The 22,011-nt window shown below is 52.6% G+C and overlaps 1 protein-coding gene across 1 annotated transcript; it reads right to left on the reverse strand.

Annotated features, from left to right (window-relative positions):
• Positions 1 to 6,819: 6,819 nt before the first annotated feature.
• On the reverse strand, positions 6,820 to 11,878 carry PRF1 (perforin 1). The gene is made up of 3 exons (XM_043596545.1): positions 11,747 to 11,878; positions 9,853 to 10,428; positions 6,820 to 8,964 (listed from the first exon to the last, which is right to left on the reverse strand). The coding sequence occupies exons 1-3, from the start codon at positions 11,848 to 11,850 to the stop codon at positions 7,836 to 7,838; spliced, it is 1,809 nt and encodes a 602-aa protein (XP_043452480.1). The 5' UTR covers positions 11,851 to 11,878; the 3' UTR covers positions 6,820 to 7,835.
• Between the last annotated feature and the right edge of the window lie 10,133 nt (positions 11,879 to 22,011).

Genomic DNA, 22,011 nt, shown 5'->3' on the forward strand with positions numbered 1-22,011 from the left:
AGGCGCCCCTTAATTTCTTTTTTTAACGTTTATTTATTTTTGGGGCAGAGTAAGACAGAGCATGAACGGGGGAGGGGCAGAGAGAGAGAGGGAGACACAGAATTGGAAGCAGGCTCCAGGCTCCGAGCCATCAGCCCAGAGCCCGACGCGGGGCTCGAACTCACGGACCACGAGATCGTGACCTGAGCTGAAGTCGGATGCTTAATCGACTGAGCCACCCAGGCGCCCCTATTTTATGACATTTTAAACAAGCGAGTGGCATACAGAGGTGCGTCCCCCGAGAGCAGCCCCCGAAAGTGGGTCCTCTTCGGCCCCTCCGACGCATGAAGATGCTTGTTGAGACTGTTCTGAACACACTCTCGACCTCTCGGGAGTCAGACTATGGCGCAAGTGGAACAGGTGCGGAACAGGGTGAGGGGAAGGCCCTGGGCTCTCTGGGATCCGTCGTTTCTAAGATGGGGATTCGTGCGTCCACCTCACGGGTTGCTGGACAGATGAAATCACTAATATGTATCTGCTCCTTAAAACCCCACAGTAAGCGCTCAAGAACGTTACTTATTAGTGTTTCATTTGTGGTGTTGGTGAGGGAAAAAGAATGGCGAAGAGGTGAGGAAAGGCAGGGAGGTCTCAGTTACCCCATCCTGGAAGATGGCTCTACAGAACAAAATCACGTGAAGTCCCCCCCATTGCTGTGGGAGAAGCATAGGCGTGGATGGCCACGATGCCCCTGCTGGGTCACCTTCTCTGCCAGTGAGTGGCAGGACCTTGGGCAAAGGTCCCCAGTCCTAGAGGTGCTGATTCCTGCGAATGTGGACGGGACAAAAGGGGGACAAAGATGATCTCGGGGAGGAGAGGGGGGAGGTCAGGCTCGTTGTGGGATGGTTGAGTCCCACGGGGAGTTTGGGCTTCCCGGGGGCAAAGCCGGTGTCCTGCCAGCGAGCTGACGTCACTGCCCTTTTAAGAGGAAGCTGGGAACCAGCTGTTGTGCAGATTAACTGTGAGCCCAGATGTGCAGTGGGAGCCCCGCAGTAAACAGATTCCAGTGCAGCCCACAAAATAACAGCAGCCGTTCTGGGGCTGGCCGGCTGGGTCTCTGGAAAGAGGAAGGCAAGCCAGGCAGGGCTTCTTCCAAGCATGGGGAAGGTGGTGCTCAAGGGGTGTGCCCAGGGGCATTCGGGGTGTTGGGCCCACCCGGCCATGCCCACCGAGGGCCGGGGCCAGCGCTCCCCCCCCCCCCCCCCTCGCCTCCATCCAATCTGGAAAGTGGTGCAGAAACCAGTGTTCTGGCCCCTGTTTTACAGCCGGGGGCCCAGGGATCTGGAGGGGGGCGGTTTGTGTGATCACGGTGTACTACAGAGAAGGGATTGAGGTTGGGGCTCAGGCTCGGCTCAAATTCAAGGTTCACGTGACAGGTTTCTGGCTAGCCTGGGGTCAATGCGTGGCTGAGATCATTTCATTTTGTGGCCTGGCTTGGCTGCTCTCGGGGGTCCTGTCCGTGATGGGGGTTGATCTCTCTTTGTGTGTGACGCTAATCCCACCCACCCCGTGAGACTCTCAGCTCACCAGGCCCACTCTCCCAATCCCGAACGGTGCCAAGCCAGGCAGGTGCCCAGTCTGGCCCCTGCCTGTGTGTGGCTGTGGCAACCTCGGCTGGAAAAGGCCTCATCAGGCAGCAGGGTGGCAGGGGGGGGCGTGGAGAGGGATCCCATGAGCAACTTAAAGGGGCGGGTCTGCCCTTCTGGGGTCACAACCTGCCTCGGCCGAGTGGGCACCAGCTGTGCCCGGAGAAAGAACTGCCCGGCCAGAGCCGGCTCAGGTGTGCCTGGGGCCACTGAGAAGTGAGAGGCCTGGGTGCGTACAGGGAAGGGCTACCCATCAACTTACTTCCAGGCTCTCGTTTGTGTTGTCACTATCAGAGAGGGGGCGGCTGGGCCACCGGGCGGTGTGTGGTCCTTTCGTGGCAGCCTCACAGAGGGAAGGGTGAGGGCAGCCACTGCCGGCACTGGAACCAGCCTAGGGGTTGGTTCTTCTGCCCGACCGAGCCGCGGACAGAGGCTTTAGACACCCAGAAACCCTGATCCGCTACTAGGACTGGAGGCGATACATGTGTGATGCGAGGGCTCACAGTGTAGAGCAGCTACCTCTAGAGGTGATGAGTCTCCTGCCTCTGGGAGAGTTCAAGCACAGGCTGGAAGACTGGCGGGTTTCATTTGCTTATTCGTTCATTTATGCCGCTGATCATCCATCCAGTATTTTCCAGGCATCAAACTTATGTCAGGTGCTGGATGGGTTGATTCAACTGTGACTAAGATAGAAATGGCCGTTGCCCTTACAGTGGGCCGTGACCTAGACCTGGAAGCCAGGGAAGGCTTCCTGGAGGAAACTACCTTTTTTTTTTTTTTTTTGTTAATTTATTTTTGAGAGAGAAAGCATGGAAGGGGCAGAGAGAGACAGAGAAAGAGAGGGAATATCCCAGCAGGCTCTGCACCATCACTGTGGAGCTCGATGGTGGGCTCACGAACTGTGAGATCCTGACCTGAGCCAAAGTTGTATGCTTAATCGACTGAGCCCTCCAGATGTACCAGAAACTACCTTTGAAACTGAACCCTGAAGGCTGAGAAGGACCTAGGGTAGAGACGAGTTCCAGAAAGAGGAGGCAGCATGTGGGAAGGGCTAGAGAGAGCATGGCCAGGAGAGGAAGCAGTAAGCTCAGTGATACAGGGCGAGGGCAGAGCTGAGAGCGAGGTCAGCATGTGGGACTTGTTAGCGAGTCTGGGCCCCACAAAGAGCGAGTGAAGAGTTTTAAAGATATTTTCTTTTTAGATTTTTTTAAGTTTATTTATTTTCGAGTGAGGGGGAGGGAGCGAGAGCAGGGGAGGGACAGAGAGAGAGGGAGACGGAATCCCAAGCAGGCTCTGCACCATCAGCACAAAGCCCGACGTGGGGCTCGAACTCACAGACCTGTGAGATCATGACCTGAGCCGAGCCCAAGAGCCGGACGGACGCTCAACCGACTGAGCCACCCAGGTCCCCCATGAAGAGTTTTAAGCAAAGCGATGATGTAATCAGATGTGTGTCTCGGCTGGTTTCTCCAGAGGCACACCTTGAGACGGGATTCCCAGGCAGGTAGTTTATATGGAGAGGCGATTCCAGAAAATACCCAGTAGGAGAAGGAGGAATTGAGCCCGGGAAGGAGGCCAGCCGAGAAAGCGTAGGTGGTGAGGCAAGTCGCCGCTGTGGCCATGGCAGCTTAACCCTGCTGGGGAACCCTGGGAGTCGGCGTAGAACATGTCCCCCCGACCGGCCTCGAGGGAGCTGGACCATTTATACGCCACCTGCTTCCCATCGGCCATTGGGTGAAGGCTGTTCTGGGACGGGTGGTGCTTCGACACGGGCCCCGAGCACCTCTGGCTTCTCCAGGGGGCAGGTGCAGTGGGCCCCGCACAGGCCCTCCGGCAGAGCCGTGGGCCACGGGAACGTGGGCTGGGTGCCCGCTCCAGGGCGGCTGTGGGCGGGGGGGGGGGGGGGGTTGGCCCCGAGGAGTGGACAAGAGCCCAGCGATCAGTGAAGAGGCTGCAGGAAGACATGTCTGGGAGATGTTGCTGTCCCGGAGAGGCTGTGGTGATGAGCACCAGGGGACAAAGGTCAGCGTGAGGAAATGCCCGGTCTTGGTGGCAGATGTGGCGGGATCAACACTGGGGAGAGGATGTGCAGCCTCTCAGAACTGCAAGGGCCCTCCACCTCGCCCAGGGCCCTCCCTGCCACCCTCCCCTCCTCCCCCCCCCCCCCACTGCCTGTTCTCCAGCAGGTCCCCGTGGGCTCACACACACCAGACCCTGACTCAGCCTCCAGGGCAGCAGGGCCACACCTCAGGGACCACGCAGGTGTCTGCAGGGAGATGAAGTGCTGTAAAGGAATCATTGAAAAAAAAAAAAACAAAAAACCAAGCAAAAACTGGGCCGTGCTCAGCGCCAGCCTCCAGTCTTAGGAGAGATCACCGGGGCCTAAGAGGGGGCATGAGAGAAAAGCAATGCAGCTGAGCCCCCCCCAACTGGATGCCAGCCTGCTCCCCCTACCGTCCTTCATGTCCACATCTGTCTCCCCCATCAGACAGGCCGGAAGAGGCCAGACGCTGTGCATGGCTGGTGGACGGGACCCGATTTCCAGACGGTGCTCCGTAACCCTGTGTATAACCATCCGTGAAACGATGGGGCCTGTGGACGGTCCCAGCCCTTTGGTGCTCCATGCCCTTGGGAAGGGGGAAGGAGGTGCTGGGGACAATTGAGCAGTGCTTCTAAGGCTGGGCCAGCAGAATGGGGCGGGCGGGAGGCTGGGAAAGGGGATGGGGGGGTTGGAGTAGCCAGGGGAGAAGACAGGATGCCGTGTCATCAACCAGGGTTTTTATTGGCCAAAAAGAGATGCTGGGTCCGGGTGAAATTAGTAGAAAAGGAATTTAGCTCTAACCAATGACCGATGGGAGGTGGTGTCCTGATGTCCACCTCCCTCCACCCCGAGCTGGGATGACCCTGAGGTGTGTGTTCATTGGCCACTTGCTGAATGTGGGCCACCCTCCCCTCCCCCCCGCCCCCCACCCCAGCCAGGCTTCCTGAGATTGCCTGTCACATAAATCACCTGGTTGCGAATCCTAGGCTCACTTCTGCTTCTGCCAGGACCCCACACGGGGGGCGGGTGCATCCCACAAGTCCCCGTCATGTGTCCTTTCCTAGCGGCAGAGGACGATGGGGAAGCAAGAATCAGGCATTTTCAGCCGCAGGGAGTGGGAGTGGCTCGCTTCTCTTCTCGGCGATCAAATCCCACAGACCGGGTGGCTTACAAACAGGAGGAATCTACGTCTCACGGTTCTGGAGTCTGGAAGTCCCAGCTCAAGGTGCTGGCGGATTCGGTTGGGCCCGTTTTCTGTTTGTAGAGAGCACGTTCTCATGTGCCCTCAGACAATAGAAGGGCCTGGGATCTTGGGGCTTCTTTGGTAGGGGCTCTATTTCCACTCATGTTCCCTCCCAAAGCCCCCCCCCCCCGCCCCCATCACCTCAGGGACTATGATTTCAGCATAGTTGAGGGGACACAAACATTTAGACCATAGCAGAAGCCGATGGCAAATTCAAATTATAATAATTTCCGGAAGGTCTGTTCATAAAGGGCCCGTTTACAAAGGTGTGGGGAGCTGTGGAGAAGCACAAGCCTAGTGTGACAACTCAGGATTAGTCCGGTGGGGGTCTGAAGGATGAGAGAGGGTGCGGATGCTGGAACCCAGAAAGAGGGGGACAGGCAGAGGCCTCTTGGGGAGGAGGAGTGACCCGACTAGCCCATGGCCACCTCACGGGGGAGGGGAGCAAACGCACTCTCCGTGCCCGCATCTCCTGCCCACTGACAGACGGTGCAGACAGATCGGCGTCCCGGGCCAGAGCAGGGTGACGGCGTGGGGACAGAACCTCAGAAGGACAAACGGAAGCTATCTGGCACGGCACAGAATCTCCGGGACGAACAAGTGGCCTCAGGTGTGACAGTCTCCCATTGTCTGCGTGGGGGTAGAGGTGAACAATGTCATACTGGGTCTTGAATCAGGGCTGAGGGTGCCAGAGCTGCCCCTCAACAACATCGGGCCGTTCCTCGTCCTTGGTCATCCCACACCTTTTCACCAGTCTCTCCAAAGCTGTGCGTGCCCGGGACTCAGAGCCCCGGCTCTGCCGGGAACGTCCGTAACCACGGTTCGGTCCCTCCCTCTGGGTCTCAGCTTCCCTATGTGCAAAACCAGGAGGGTTAGCAAGATAACCGCTCCGTACCCTTTATGTGGCACCGACCTTCTAGAAAGGCTCGTGGCCCCCTGCCAAAGCATCCTAAGATGGGAGTCAAATGAAGAGTGTCCTTTTGGGGAAACCCAGGCCCAGGGAACAAAGGGATTGCTGGAGGTCGGTGATCATGTGGGCACGTAAACAACTCTCCCCTCTTTGGTTGGGGCTGTCCCCTGGGCCGGGCCTGCCCTGCCCCGGCTCTCCCCAAGGGGTACGGCCCACGCCCGTGTTTATTTTCAATTAGTGCAGCAGCCAGCATGACGTTTCAAGATTTTTCTGGTGCTCTTGTTTGTGTGTGTGGCTGTGAATGGAAAGGTGTAAAAATGTTGGCTTCCACCAGGCTTTCAGAGCCAGCCAGTCCCTCCTGCCCTACTCGGGGATCCAGGGTGAGAGTGATATCACTGCTGAGCTTTTGAGAGTAAAGGTCCACCCAAACCTCAAAGGGCTTCATTTGTAGGGAGTTTCAAAGAGAGTCAGGAGGCCGTGCCAGCAAATCTGAGCCCCTCTGACAGCCGCCCCGCACAGCCAAATCCTGCTAATTCTGGGAGGCAGGGATCTTGCCACCCACCCCCGAGGGCCCGTGTTCTATAAGGCCTGTGTCCCAGGCGCCCGAAACAAAGACCACTTCATTCGACGGTGCAACCGGAGACTCTGGGGCTTACCGGACGCCAAGGCCAGGAAGCCTCGGCCACCACCTTGTTGGAACCACCGCCTTCTCCCCTCGAACTGAGCGACAGGCGAGAGAGAGCCCTCCGCCTTTCAAATGGGTTCTGTTGAAATTACAGTTTTCAAACCGACGGCTCTGGGTCAATCATGGCCCGCACACACGTTCTCTTTGGCTTGGGCCATGTTTGGCCCTGTAGGTTTATTTTTATTTTTATTGCTTCTTTATTTTTGAAGGAGACAGAGAGAGAGAGAGAGAGAGAGAGAGAGACAGAGCACGAGCGGGGGAGGAGCAGAGAGAGAGGGAGACACAGAACCCGAAGCAGGCTCCAGAGCAGAACCCGACTCGGGGCTCGAACTCATGGACCGCGAGATCATGACCTGAGCCGAAGTCGGACGCTCAACCGACTGAGCCACGCGGGCGCCCCTGGGTTTATTTTTACAAAGGGAGATGCATTGCCAACAATCAAAGAAGTGAAGTTGGGGTTTCTGGTTGCTTTCAGAAACTGGAGGACCTGCCAGGCCCGGACTCATGTTCCTGCACAGGGATGCTTGGCGGGCACCCAGCCTCCGGCCCCCTCTAGATAAAGCATTTGCTCTTCAGCTCCACCTGGTCCTTGCCATTTCCTGATGCCTCCCGGCCGGGACCTGAGTATCTGTTGCCTCTGATCACTGAGCTTCTGCTGCTGTTTCTTGAATTAAGAGTTATGAGGGAAGTAAACTCTTTGGGGTCCCCCCCCCATTTCCAACCAAAGTGGAAACCTGCCCCAGGGCGAGCCGCCTGTCCTAGAGGATTGCTGATGTGGAAGTTGGTCTCCAGGACCACGTTCGGGCCCCATCCTCCCCTCTGCCACAACCGTCACCGTCGCGGTCAACGTCACGTCATGTTTCTTAGTCCTCTGTCAGGCTGTGCACGCATGAGGCAGGTCCAGACGGCCCTTGATTTGCCGGAGGGGCAAAGCTTGGCGCGTAAAGACGACAGACCAAGGAGAGCAGCTGGGGCGGGCAGGGTCAGACCCGACTCGATGAAGGACTCGGCCGCCAGCAAGGGCTGCGAAAGGAAGCCGTGCAACGATACCACGTAGCCTGGGAGGAAGAGTCTCCTAGCCAGCTCCTGGCCTAAGCGGTGGCCTGGCCCCGGCTCATTTCCAGGGCTCGAGAAGATCAGGAGGCTAAGGCAGTTTGGACAGCAATCTCAGGGCCGGCCTGTGAATTCAGCCACTTCACTGGGGGACAGCGGTGGGGGGGGGGGGGACGTAAGCCTCAGTTTTCCATCTAATGGGTATATGAGCATCGGTCCTGGCTCCCTCTGTGAGAACCCCTTCAGGCCAGGCCCACGTGTCCTCTCGAGGCTGGCTCTTCTCACCACACCGGCCCACTCCGGTTTCCGGGAAGCTCCCCCAGAAGACCGTGGGGGGCATACTCCAGGCAGGTGGCCCCCTTCAGGTGAGGCAAGCACTTGGCATGGTAGGAGAATCTCAGGTGACCGTGGGACAGGCCACACCTCACCTCGTGCAAGCCAGACCGTGGGTTCTGGTCACAGGTGCCGAGGAGGTCATCGTCCCAGCCGTGGTCTTGGTCCCAGACCTGCACCCTCAGGGGCCCCCCCGTGGACAGGATCACGTCCCCGAAGTCCAGCCGCGTCATCCACTTGGGGTTGTTATCGTTCCACACCGTGCTCACCCTCAGCTCCTGGCCTCCAAAGAAGACCTTCAGGTAGGCGTCCGTCCTAGTGAAAGAGTCTCCCCACAGGCCTGACGCCTGGAAGTTCATGACCTCCAAGTGGGCCAGGCCCCTCTGCCGGGGACAGCAGTCCTGGTTGGTGACCGCTGAGCCGTGGCAGACGCACTGGCATGGGTTGTGGGGGCTCTTCTTCTGCCCCAGGGGGCAAGGCCTGCTACAGTCCCTCCAGCGGGCCCTGTCCATCACGTACTTGCTCACGGCCTGCCGCAGGGCCTCCCGCCGCGGGTCCTGGCTCTCCAGGAGCACATGCAGAGGCTCCAGGGTGTAGTCCACCAGGCTGGGTCTGTCCAGCAGCGAGGCCACCCAGGCCGAGAACTGCTCGGGCCCGGCCTGGTCCCCAAACAGCAGGTCACTTACGGAGGTGTGGTGGCCACCAACTATTTCGGAAAAGCGCTCCCGATAGGCCTGGTGGAAGGAGGTGGTTATCTTGTGGTGCTTCTTCTTCTCCTCACAGGCCTTGAATTCCGACGAAGAGTCGGCACGGCCACTTATGCTGACCTGGGCCTCGACGGCCAGGCAGTCCTCCACCTCTTTGGCCCCGAGCCCGTCCAGGGCCAGCTCACAGGTGCGCAGGGCGGTGAGGGCCGAGATCCGGCCGCCCAGCTCCATGGACCGGATGAAGTGGGTGCCGTAGCTGGAGATGAGCCGGAGGTAGTCGGCCTCGGTGGAGGTGTTGAAGGCGGGGGGCAGGTCTCTGACGACCCTCTGGAAATTGGGGTGGAGTGGGGGAGAGTGTACCAGGTGAGAGCTAAAGGGAGAGAGAAACATCAGATGGCCAGCGGTGGTTAGTTTCCCCCTCGGCCATCCCTCAAGGTTGCCCAAGGTCACGTGGAACTGGTAGAAAGAGAGCTGGAACCCGGGCGGCCTGGCTCCAAGCCCGAGCTCCGAACCAGTGAGCTGGCGGGGAAGCCCATCCTGTCTGTTGTCCCTTGGTAACCTAGGTAAGCTGTATAGGTATTTCTGCGTGTCCTTTCCAAAATAAGGTTTTCTTCTTTCCTTCTTATTTTCTGGTTATAAAAGTGACGATGCTGCACCGATGATGACCCTCTAGCTTTGGAAACTCGTCCTGTGGCCTTTGTCCATCTGTCCCCTGGATTGGGTGCCTGACTGCTCTGGCCACACGGGAAGATGGCACCCTGTCTCACTGTGAGAGGAACCAGGGTGGTTGGCTCGGGGCCTCCACGGGGACCATGCATTTCTGGGGTGTCCCGGAGGGCTGGGGTTGTGACCGCTGTTGTTTGGTGCCGTGGCCCGAATTCCCAGCACAGAGCCCGACACATGACAGCCACGAATTGTGGCTGAACGTGCGAATGAGGCCCAGCGGTGGGAAGTCTCCTGCCAGGTCTCCTGCCCACAGGACAGAGGGGACTCAGTAGATCTGAATGGCACCGTGTTGGGCGTCTTAGCATGGCCTTGCTTGCTTCTTCTCCGCCTGTTCTCTCCCGTCTCCCGGGGCTCTTCCTGTTCAGGGTCACCGGGGAGGAGGCCCGAGGGCACCGTACCAGCCAGTGTGCAGGTTCCCCCGCCGAGTTCCCCCCGCCACCATTCCAGGGCTCCCAGACCACTCTGAGTTTCCCACACCTTTTCCCAAGCCCCTTCTCACCACCCCCCACCCCCCACCCCCCGCGGCTCTCACCTGTAGAAGCGACACTCCACCAAGTCAGTGCTGAAGCTGTACTGGTCGTGGAAGGTCTTCTGGGCCGCGAAGTTGGCCATGTGGGAGTGCGAGCCAGCCACGGTCACATGCACGTTGGCGCTGGGTTTGGGAGACACGTCCAGCCCCACCCGCCAGTCGTTGCGGATGTTGCTGGCTGCTTCCCTGGCCACGGCCTCGGTGGAACTGGCCTTGGCCCTGACCACTTGGCGCTGGCAGCCTGAGCCCTGGGCGCGCCAGTCAGTCAGTGCCAGAGGGAGGCGCTGAAGGGCGCCCCGCTTCAGGTGGTTGTGGCAGAGAGTGCAGGTGCCGTCGGGCCGCAGGAAGCTCTCCGTGTCCACCGGGAAGGAGCCCGAGCGCCTGAGACTGGTCACGTCCACGCCCTCCCCAGCCAGCATTGAGCCGGGCACAAACGGACGGTTGCGGCGGCACTCGGAGCGGGCGGCCGTGTGGCAGGGGGCTGGGGCGGGGCGGGGCAGCAGCAGGAGGAGGAGGCCCGGGAGGAGCACACAGGCACCCATGGAGCTGTGGAGACGGGGGCGTCTGGGCTTCGGGAAGCTGTGGGCAGAGGTACGGAGGGTGAACCGTCAGGCTGTATGGGATGGAGAGGGAACGCGCTATCTCCGAAGTGACTGAGTGTCCGAGCCGCGATGACCTTTGCAGACCTGGCCCATCCCCCACGTGTACGGATGGGCCCAGGATGGGAAGTGACGCGCCTGAGGTCACACAGCCAGGAGGAGCCCCTTGCTAGGGTTTCATTATTTAAGGCCTAACGGGGGATCCAGATTGATGGCTTTGTCCCCAGGACCACAGATGCTGCTTGTGGGGACGGGGCTCTGCACACAGAGGAGGGGACAGAGAGTAGATATAGCAAACTTGGGGAGGGACCTGGGACCCTAAAGAAGCCCGGATTCTGGAGAAGTGTCATGTGGGCCCCAGAACAAGCATGTTTTTCCCACCCCACCTCTCCCACTCTCTGTCTGTCTGTCTGTCTCTCTCCCACGAGGCCCTTAATGGGATTGGATAAGAAAAAATGCACTGCCCTTATTCTCTCCACCTTCCCTTTGCGGTCCACTCTCCAGCCTCATGGGAGAGCAGCAGCCTGAATTCGGATGTGCCTATGCCCTCGCATCCTGTGTGGGGAGGCCCGGCAAGTCCCCTCTCCAGATCTCCTGGCGTCCACACCTCCTTTGGCATCGCCTTGCCCTGTGGCACTCAGGCAGTGTATGTGAGCTACCTATGTGTTGCCTCCTATCAGACAACCATAAGCTAGAAGCTTCTTCCCTGTTTTGAGGTGGCTCGGGAGCCTTACGTGGACCTGTTTGTAATCCGGCGTCTCCAGGCCCTACCCCTATCCAAACTAGACGCCTCAGAGGCCTGTCTCTTCCAGCACCTGCCAGGGACCCCAGCTCCTCTGAAACATGGGGACTCACCCACAGGAGTCACTGGGGTGGTGGGGTTCCGGCCCCAGAGAGATAAATGGGAGAAGGGCAATCTTTCAAAGGCCCGCAGGCCATCCCACTTAGGAGGCCCGTACGGTTCGTAACCTTAATCCACGGAGCTCCGTCTCCATCCCGGTCCTCCTCGTATTCTCTCCCAGGGAGCCTCTTTCCAGCTTTCTGAGCGGCTCTCCCCGTCAGCATTGGACGGGGCCTTACGGACGATGCCTTGTAACCTCTCCGTTTCCTATATGAGGAAACTGAGGCCCAGAGTGGGCGTGAGGACGCTTGGCCAGTCAGTGACAGAGCACAGTCTCGCGGGTCCCGGCACTTCCTGCTCCATCAGGCTCCTCCCCGGACAGAGTGGCCTCACTCCCGCGCCTCTCCATCCCCATCCGGGGGCTCCCAGCCTCCCTGCCACCCACCTTCCTCCCTACCTGGAGTCCTGTGTTGAGACGCTCCCCCACAGACACTGTCTCCCCGACGAGAGGCTCCTGAAATGGTGGTGTCTGCCCCCGGGGAGGCTCACCACACAGCTCATCACCCAAGCCACCGTTCACATCACTTCTGCTTCCTGCCCCGCCCCTCCAGCTGTGGTCACGGGTCCCCTCTGCTCTCCCCTCCCACCAGCACCCACCTTGTGCTCATCTCCTCATCCGGCCTTTCTGACAACCCTCAGGAAATGAAGCCGCGACGGCCAGTGTCTCATCCAACAAGTAGAGCTGCCTCGGGGCGTGGGGGGCCTGGGCAAACAGGTGAGGCTTGGTGTGGCGCTGACACAAGGACTTTGAGCTTCAGCTCTGGGTTGCTGAGCAGGCCGGCAGGGCCCATTCCCCTGCTTCTGATCTACGGCATCACATAAGACACGTAAGGGGTGGTACAGGGTAGGAGCTCGCCGCCGAGGCTTAGGAGCCCACGGCCTGGGCCTGGGCCAGCTCAGTTATGCTCTCGCTGTGTGGCCTGGCAAGCCACTCTGACCTCTCTGTGCCTCAGCTAGAAAGGGAGATCCTTGTAATGCAGACCCTATGGGTTGTGAACAACAGGGGGTTACTATGGGTGAAGTTCTTAGAACCGTGCCTGGCCCCGAGCAAGGGTGACCATTCCCTCCTCCCCAAACAGGGGGGCGTGAAATAACCCCCCTGGCCCACTTCCTAGCCACACCTGCCTTCCAGCCCGGCCCCGGGCTCTGAACCCCAAACACTACTCCAGGAGACGGTTTCCTGTTCCCCCCTTTTGTGAGGCGAACTGGTGGCCACACCGGTCCCCAGCCCCTCCCCAGCCTTGGCCTGAGGTCGCAGCCACAGGGTGGGGGGTGGGCCGAGGGGGAGGGAGATGTGGGTGGGGCCAGAGGCTTGGGGTCTTCTTCATCCTTTGTCCTACCTGAGGTCAGGGTGAGGTGAGGTTTCCATGGGTCGAGTGACTCACAGGGCAACTTCTGGGGGCCAAAATCACACTGGTCGGAGGTGAAGACAGCTGGGTAAGTGGGGGACTGTTCTCAAGAGTTCATCTTCCAACCGTGTACGTGACAGGAACAGATAGCCGCAGGCCCCAGACCACGTGTGACACCGTGGGGTTCATCCCTTGAGTTTGTTGTGCCCCCCCCCCCCCCCCCCCCCCCCCCCGCCGAATGCCTTGCTTTTACGGGAACAGGGGCTCACGCTGCCTTCTCGGAACTCGGCCCCGTCTCCTCCCCTCCGTGCCCCCCTCCAGAAATGGCGGCCTCCCGACCCCCTTCTCTCCGCGCCTTGTTTCAGAACAAGGGCATAAACAGGAGCCAGGTAGTTGTTTGCATGGCAGCGTGAAGACATATATTACGATCTTTGGAACTTTTGAGAGACTGTTATCCGGTAAATGCTATTGTGAATTAATATTTCTGGAGTGGTATTCAGAGAAATGTACGCCATTTTTATAAATGTAAAAGGAATCATGATTAAAATAGATTGACCCTTCTCAAAATCAGATATTCAGAGCGAAGTTAAATTTAAACACGGGGGGGAAAAGGCCCTCCATGTTGAATAATACCGATACTATCGCAGGAATAAAATTATGTGTCAGCCTTTAAGGAACGGATCGGGACACGATCCATCGGGAACATAAGAAATGAAAAAGTATTTAGAATCTAGTCTGGTTCAAAACATATCTGTCGGATGCCCCCATGTTATTGCTGCTGTCTCTTCACATAAAAATAACGTGCAAATAACTTAAAAAAAAAAGGGGGTCAGGCTGCTGAGGCTGTGAGTTTAGTCCTGTAGGAAGAGACAGGCGAGGTAGAGGGAACAGAGTCTAGTCTCAGCTTCGCAAGAAACTTGCCGCGTGACTCTTGCCGGTAGTTTTAACCCCTTTCCGGGTTAGTTTGCTCATGTACAAAATCAATGGGAGGACTCTGGGATTTCTAAGAATCCTTAGATTCTTGATGACACGATGTGCATTTAGCACCTTTCGAGTGGCATGTGAAGTCGCTACTCTCCACGAGATCCTGGTGGGGTCGGTCCATCAAAGAGCAAGGATGTCGTGGAGGTCTACCGTGACCGTGTGGGCCTCTGTGACGGACGGCAGTTGTTCCCTCCAGACGACGCTTAGAAAAGAAAGGGACTAAACACACTTTTGCGTCTGATGCCTAAGTCTTAATAAGAGCACAGTTTGTTCAATTGCCAGACTCCATCTATACGGTTTATATTAAAAAATGTAATTCATGGGGCACCTGGCTGGCTCAGTCGGTTGAGCGTCCAGCTCTTGATTTCGGCTCAGATCATGATCCCAGACCCATGGGATTGAGCCCCCCTGTTGGGCTCCATGCTGAGTGTGGAGCCTGCTTAGGATTCTCTCTCTCCCTCTCTCTCTGTCTCTGCCCCTCTCCCCACTTGCACACTCTCTTCTTCTCAAGTAAAAAATAAATAAATAAATACACTTAAAAAAAATAAATAAATGAAGTGTTCCAAACAGCAACATCCACAGAGACAGAAAGTACTCGTGAGTGAGGAAATGAACAGAGACCACTAATGGGCACAGGGTTTCCTTTTTGGACTGATGAAAATTGATCATGGCGGTGGGTGCACAACTCTGAATATGCTCAAAACCACTGAATTGTACACTTCATTTATTCTTTTTGGCAGCTTATTTATTTATTTTGAGAGAGACAGAGGCAGCGCAAGTAGGGGAAGGGCAGAGAGAGAGGGAGAGAGAGAGAATCCCAAGCAGGCTTCACGCTGTCAGCTCAGAGCCCGACGCGGGGCTTGAACTCACAAAACCGTGAGATCACGACCTAAGCCGAAACCAAGAGTCGGATGCTCAACCGACTGAGCCACCCAGGTGCCCCTGACCTGTACACTTTAAATGCTTGAGTTGTATGTGAATAATACATATATATGTATATGTGTATCTATATATTATTTGAATTGGGTTATTTGTCTTTTTGTTGTTGATTTCTAATACTTCTTGATATATTTTGGATTTGAGACCCTTTTCAGATCTATGATTTGCAAACATTTTCTATTCACTCCCTTCAGAGTGTCCTTGGAAGCACAAATCTTTCTAACTTTAACGAAGTCCAGCATTTCTGTTTGTCCTTTTGTTGCTTATATTTTCAATGTCATACCTAAGAAGTCTTTGCCTAACCCAAGGTCATGGAGATACACTCCTATACTGTCTCCTAAGAGTCTTGCAGTTTTAACTCTTACATTTAGGTCTATGATCCACTTAGAATTTATTTTTGTGTTTGGAAAACGGTCCGGCTTCATTCTTTTGCGTGTTGGTATGATTTGGGGGTACATTTTCCTAGGGCTACAAAATATTTACCTTTGACAGAAAAGCTCCATGGGTAGTCTACATAGAATGCACGAGGAAGCTCCTGACCCTGACTGCGTCCACTTACATAAACTCTACCTACTCCATGTTCTACGCATATGAACCATAATCAGAGAGGTCCTTCGACAACACCAGTGTTTATACTGTAATTATTGTGCCTATTTTATTTTATTTTTTTTAATTTTTAATTATTTTTATTTTTTTTATTTTTGGGACAGAGACAGAGCATGAACGGGGGAGGGGCAGAGAGAGCGGGAGACACAGAATCGGAAGCAGGCTCCAGGCTCTGAGCCATCCGCCCAGAGCCCGACGCGGGGCTCGAACTCACAGACCGCGAGATCGTGACCTGGCTGAAGTCGGACGCTTAACCGACTGCGCCACCCAGACGCCCCATATTGTGCCTATTTTAAAGATACCAAATGCAGTCCCAGTGGCATTCTTTTCCTCCTGTGATTATTCTCGGTTTCCTCTTCTTCCTGGGTTCTTCTTCCTCACCAGCCTGATGTGTTGCTATGGTTATGTGGTTTTCCCCTCAGCCTCACGAAACGACCGGAGGGGTCTTTCCTCTGCTTCCGTTCTGTGGAAGAGTCTCCAGAGATTGGCACCCAATTTTTGTACTTGGGCAGATTTTTAATACTGAGTCCGTATCTTCAGCAGTTATAGCTCTGTTTGAGTTTTCTGGCTTTTTTTTTTTTTTTTTCTGGTATCAGTTTTGGCAAGTTACATTTTTCTAGGAGAATGTCCCATCTGTCTGAAATTTCACCATTGTGGCCACGACATTATTTATAGTTGTCTCTCACACTCCTAGAAAAAACGTCTTTCTGAATCAGTAGTCATGCCCCCTATTTGATCACAATTTTTTTTTTTTATCATTGTTTCTCTCTCTCTGTTTTTAGATGAGTCTGGCTAAAAGTTTTTCTATTTCTTATTAATTTTTTTTTTCAACGTTTATTTATTTTTGGGACACAGAGAGACCGAGCATGAACGGGGGAGGGGCAGAGAGAGAGGGAGACACAGAATCGGAAACAGGCTCCAGGCTCCAAGCCGTCAGCCCAGAGCCTGACGCGGGGCTCGAACTCACGGACCGCGAGATCGTGACCTGGCTGAAGTCAGACGCTTAACCGACTGCGCCACCCAGGCGCCCCTATTTCTTATTAATTTTTTCAAAGAACTTGCCCTTGGCTTCATTGATCCTCTCTCTTGTATCATTATTTCCCATTTGATCAGTTTCATTCTTACCTTTTCATTTCCCTCCTTTTCCCAGTGTTCTTTGGGCTCCTTCTGTAGGAGGAGAAAACTATAATTAGTTTTCTCTTACTAACTCCTTGAACTGAATCCTTAGCTTAATTTTCTTTTCTTTTCTTTTTTAATGTAAACACTTAAGGCTCCACATTGCCCCCAAAATCTTTTATACTGCCTCTCGATAGTTTTGGTGGGAAGTATTTTCATTATTGCCTGGTTTCTTCATATTTTCCAAATTTCCTTATGATTTTTCTTTACCTTGTAAGTTATTTAAAAGTATGCTCTCTACATTTTGAAGAAAATGGTTTTTTTTTAATGCTTATTTATTTTTGAGAGAGAAAGCACAAGCAGGGGAGGGGCAGAGAGAGGGAGACACAGAATCCGAAGCAGGCTCCAGGCTCTGAGCTGTCAGCACAGAGCCCGATGCGGGGCTCGAACTCACAGACCACGAGATCATGACCTGAGCCAAAGTCGGATGCTCGACCGACTGAGCCACCCAGGCGCCCCAAGAAAATGGGGTTTTAAGTACTATCACTTGATTAGTGATTTCTGATACAGTTGCACTGTAGCCGGACATGTCTGTCTGTATGACAGCCGTTCTTTGATGCTGGCTGAGATTTTCTCCGTGGTTTAATAACTGTTTTTCATAAATGTTCCTGCATGCTTGAGAAAAATACCTGTTTGCTGATTTTTTGACGCAGGGTACTATGTTCAAATCTATGGTCTCTTCATATATTAATTACTGGGAGAATCAGGTTAAAATATCCCATTGTGAAGACAGATTGTTCAAGAAAGACCTGTAGATTTCACCCTGCAGCGAGAGTTCCATCAACTTTGGCTTTCTATGTTTTGAGGCTATCTTATTAAACAAGCTTAGTACCACTTTGTCCTCCTGGTGAATTAAGCCCTTTAAACTTTTTAAATCCCAAATTATGCTTTTCCCTGGGATATCAGTTTTGTCTGATGTTGACAGAGCTATCCTTTTTTTTTTTTTTTAGTATAATTATTTTTAGTTTTGGTAAAATACACATAACGTGAAATTTACCATCTTAACATTTTTTTAAAATTTTTTTTTCAATGTTTATTTATTTTTGGGACAGAGAGAGACAGAGCATGAACGGGGGAGGGGTAGAGAGAGAGGGAGACACAGAATCGGAAACAGGCTCCAGGCTCTGAGCCATCAGCCCAGAGCCCGACGCGGGGCTCGAACTCACGGACCGCGAGATCATGACCTGGCTGAAGTTGGACGCTTAACCGACTGCGCCACCCAGGCGCCCCTTAACAATTTTTAAGTATGCCAACCTTCTTTTGATTAGTACTCACATGCATATCTTCTATCTTACTCTTAAATTCCTTTTGTTTTCGTGTTTTAGCTGGGTCTCTGTTAAACATAATTAGTTGGCTTTTGTGATGTCATCGAGTCTGAGTAACTGGCAGTGTAACTCTGCATTAAGTCCATTTATAATTACTGTTCCATGAGTTTGTTTCTATCACCGCTATGTTTGTTCGCTGTCCTGCCTTTCCATGCTCTCTCCCCTCTTTTCCTGCCTTCTTTGAGGCTGACTGAACTTTTAAAAAGTTACATTCTTTTCTCTCTAGTGGTTTACTCTTAGAGCCTTTCTGATTCTCTCGTGGTTGCCCCTAAAAAATGCTAACACGCATTCCTAGCAAGGTCTTAAGTTTCCTGTTTTTCTTTCCAGGGATTTCAGGATCTTAGAACGCTATTAACTAGGGGCACCTTGGTGGCTCAGGCAGCGAAGCATCCGACTTTGGCTCTGGTCATGATCTCATGGCTCATAAGTTCGAGCGCCAAGTCAGGCTCTGTGCTGACAGCTCAGAGCCTGGAGCCTGCTTCAGATTCTGTGTCTCCCCTCTCTCCTTGCCCCTCCCCTGCTTGCACTCTGTTTCTCTCTCTCTCTTTCAGAAATAAACACCCCCCCCCCCCCAAAAAAAAAGAATGCTATTTACTAAAATCACCTTTTCTCATTCTCAGGGTTATTTTTGTCTGGTATTTTTGCTCAGTGTTACTTTTCCTGCACCGGCTGAGTCGTGGGTACTCTTGCGTGATACAGTCAACATTTGTTTACATTTACTCACACGCTGATCAATTTCTTTGCCTGTTATTTGCTCAGCTCCGAATTTCCCTTGAAGATAAGTTTCTTTTTCTTAAAGTAAACCCACGAGAAGCGCCTTCGGTGGCTGTCTCTGGCAGCCCATGCTCTCAGTTTCCGTGTGCCTGAAACATCTCTATTCTGCTCTTTGTTTTGAATCATAATTTTAGCAAGTTGGCACTTCGAAGGCCCCGCTGGTTGACACCTCTCAACGCTTTGACATCACTTCGCTGTTCCCGGCTTTCATTGTTGCTGTTGTGTAACTGTTATTCCTGTATAGAGAATTTATTTGGGGGGGGGGGTGCTGGCGGAGGAGGAACTGGGTCAAAGATATTTTCGTTTTTGATTTTCTGAAGTTTTACCACAAAGTCTGTATCTCGATAGGAATTTCTTTCTAATTGAAGCTGCCTGGGATTTGTTCTTCTTGAATCTGAGGGTTCACGTCTGTCGTTGAAAAATCTCACGGCTGCCCCATTCCAGCCTACCTCCACAGCCACAACCTTTTTTCCTCTTCCTATTTCTTTCTTGGTTTCTTTGGTGTCTTCTCAGAGTTTTCTTCCCAACACAAATATAAATAAATACTAGTATGAATGTCTTATTTTCTTCCTTCCTCACATCAAAGGAAGCACATTACACATCTTGCTTTGTGCCATTATTTTGTTTTAAAATAGTATACTTTGGAGATCTTTCCTTATCTGCAGTAGAGAGCTTCCTCAGTCTTTTATTTATTTTTAATTTAATTAAATTAAAAAAAATTTTTTGAGCATTTATTTATTTTTGGGAGAGAGGGAGAGAGAGAGAGAGCGGGGGCAGGGGCAGAGAGAGAGGCAGAGAGACCGAGAATCCCAAGCAGGCTCCACACTGTCAGCACAGAGCCCGACATGGGACTTGAACCCATGAACCCTGGAATCATGATTTGAGCCAAAACTAAGAGCCAGACACTCAACCGACTGAGCCACCCAGGCACCCTTAATTTTATTTTTTTAAGCTTATTTCTTTTTTAGCAATGTCTTCACCCAATGTGGGTCTCAAACTCACGACCCCAAGATCAAGAGTTGCATGCTCTTCTGACCGAGTGCCAGGTGCCCCTCCTCATTCTTTTATTTTTTAAAATGGTTGCACAATATTTCATTATATAGATGAAACATAATTTGTTTGACCAGCCTCCCGTTGAGAGACATTTGAGTTACTTATAGTCTTTTGCTCTTACAAACAATGTTGCAATTGAACAACCCATTCATTTGCTGGATCAGAACATAACGTGTATTTAATTTTGTTATCTGGAAGAGTGTCTATATATATATGTTCACACACACGAACATTGTCCATAGGGTTGGCACCAGTATTCACTCTATCAGCAACGCATGAGTGGCTTGATTTTCTCTCAGTCTTACCTTCAGAACGTGTGGTCTTCCAGATTTTTCTTCCATTAATTTTTACTTTCAGTGATGTATTCTTTTTAATGTTTTATTTATTTTTTGAGAGAGAGAAAAACAGAACACGAGCAGGAGAGGGGCAGAGAGAGAGGGAGACACACAGAGAGAGGGAGACAGGCTCCAGGCTCTGAGCTGTCAGCACAGAGCCTGACGCGGGGCTCGAGCTCACAAACCGTGAGATCGTGACCTGAACCGAAGTGGGCGGCTTAACTGACTGAGCCACCCAGGTGCCCCATCAGTGATTTACTTTTTCTTTCTAAGATCTCTGTTTCATTCTGTTCCAAATTTGTGATTATGTTTTCATTCTGTTCCACATTCTGTGATTATGTTCTTTAAAAAGTTTTCTTTCTTTTATAATTCATTAAAAAAACATTTTGTAAATCTTTTTGATGTTTATTTATTTTTTGAGAGACAGAGCACAAGTGGGAAAGGGGCAGCGAGAGAGGGAGACACACAGAGAGAGGGAGACAGGCTCCAGGCTCTGAGTTGTCAGCACAGAGCCCGACATGGGACTCGAACCCACAAGCCACGAGATCGTGACCTCAGCCGAGGTCGGACACTTAACCGACTGAGCCACCCAGCCACTCCTTTATTCTTGAAAAACTTTTAAAACATTCAAGCATACTTATTTGAACTTTTACATCTAGGCATGCCAATACACAAAGACTTTGGTGCATCCGTTTCTTTATCTTGTTACGTCAGTGGAATCTCCCCTCTTGGTGACTTGTATTCCCGGGTATTTTGCCTGCACTTTAGACCGTGATCATGCTTGGCTGCAACTTTTCTGTGGGAATCCTGCCTGGGTGAAGAATAGCGTCTCGAAGCAGGCTTGCACTTGCTTTTGTGAGGCATCTGTCAGTGTACTACCCTTCTGTTTATGTTTATTTGTTGACTTGGCATGTTTCCCCCGACCAGTGGTATAAATTTGAACCACACACGTAGGGAAGGTAGGTCTGTGGTTATCATGCTTTAGGAGAGACTCTGTCCTTTTACTCAAAACAAGCGTCTTTCTTGACTCCTCTTCCTAGCAAATAGATCCTTTTTCTAGTCTACACTTTCATTGACATTAGTAGCTCACGGAGAATGTATTTTAATTCTATGTGGGATGATCTCAGCTTCCATCCCCCCTCCCCCCACCCAAGATATCATTGCCTTTGATGCCTGTGGTCATTGTAACTTGGGATCTGGTTTTCCTGGATCAGCACATGTCTCCGGGCATCCACGGTTGATCTGCCTGGTCTTTTCTCTAGTCACTTCTTTGGTTTTTGACTCCTTGCGATTTCTCTTACTTACCTTCAGTTTCATCCATGCTTTGTGATACATGTCATGATATTCAACTCAGCCTTTCTAGGTGTTTTTGCAGCAGTGTAGATTTTAAGAAGAACTATTCTGTATCATTGATTCAATAAATATTCCATTCAACAAACATTAAATGGAACAAATATTGGTTGATTGCCTACTATGTGCTAGACTAATCCATTCTATTCTATTTCCTTCCGAAAGACTCAGAAGACTGTTAAGTGTAGCAACCGCAGTTAGTTCACCCATCATTAGGTGAAGGGGAAATTTTTTCCTGCTTTAAGAAAGAAGTCTAAATCCATGGTGGATGATGGCTGTGACCAGGCTTGGGGTGGCTACATACCGACAACACTTTTCTATGAGATTGACCCATACTAAGAGGGCATTGGTAATTACCCTTGGTTTGCCGTTTATCCCATCATACTAATCTCTATTGATTAATAAGACAGGAATCTAGATTGCTAATGTACATATCATGGAAATGAGTAGCAGAACTCGAACCTCTTGCTTTTTTTAAATGGGTGAAAATAATGGGGGCTGCTATAAGGATAGCCTACTATAGAAATCTCCCAGAAGGCTGGTACTTATAGACACTGGAAAGACAGCAGCCTCCTCACTCTTTCTGTCTGTTCTTTCTTATTTATTTATTTATTTATTTGAGACAGAGAGAGACAGAGCATGAATGGGGGAGGGGCAGAGAGAGAGGGAGACACAGAATCCGTAACAGGCTCCAGGCTCCGAGCTGTCGGCACAGAGCCCGACGCGGGGCTCAAACTCACAGACTGTGAGATCATGACCTGAGCCGAAGTC

Source organism: Prionailurus bengalensis, chromosome D2, assembly GCF_016509475.1.
Source record: "Prionailurus bengalensis isolate Pbe53 chromosome D2, Fcat_Pben_1.1_paternal_pri, whole genome shotgun sequence".
Taxonomy (NCBI): Eukaryota; Metazoa; Chordata; class Mammalia; order Carnivora; family Felidae; genus Prionailurus; species Prionailurus bengalensis.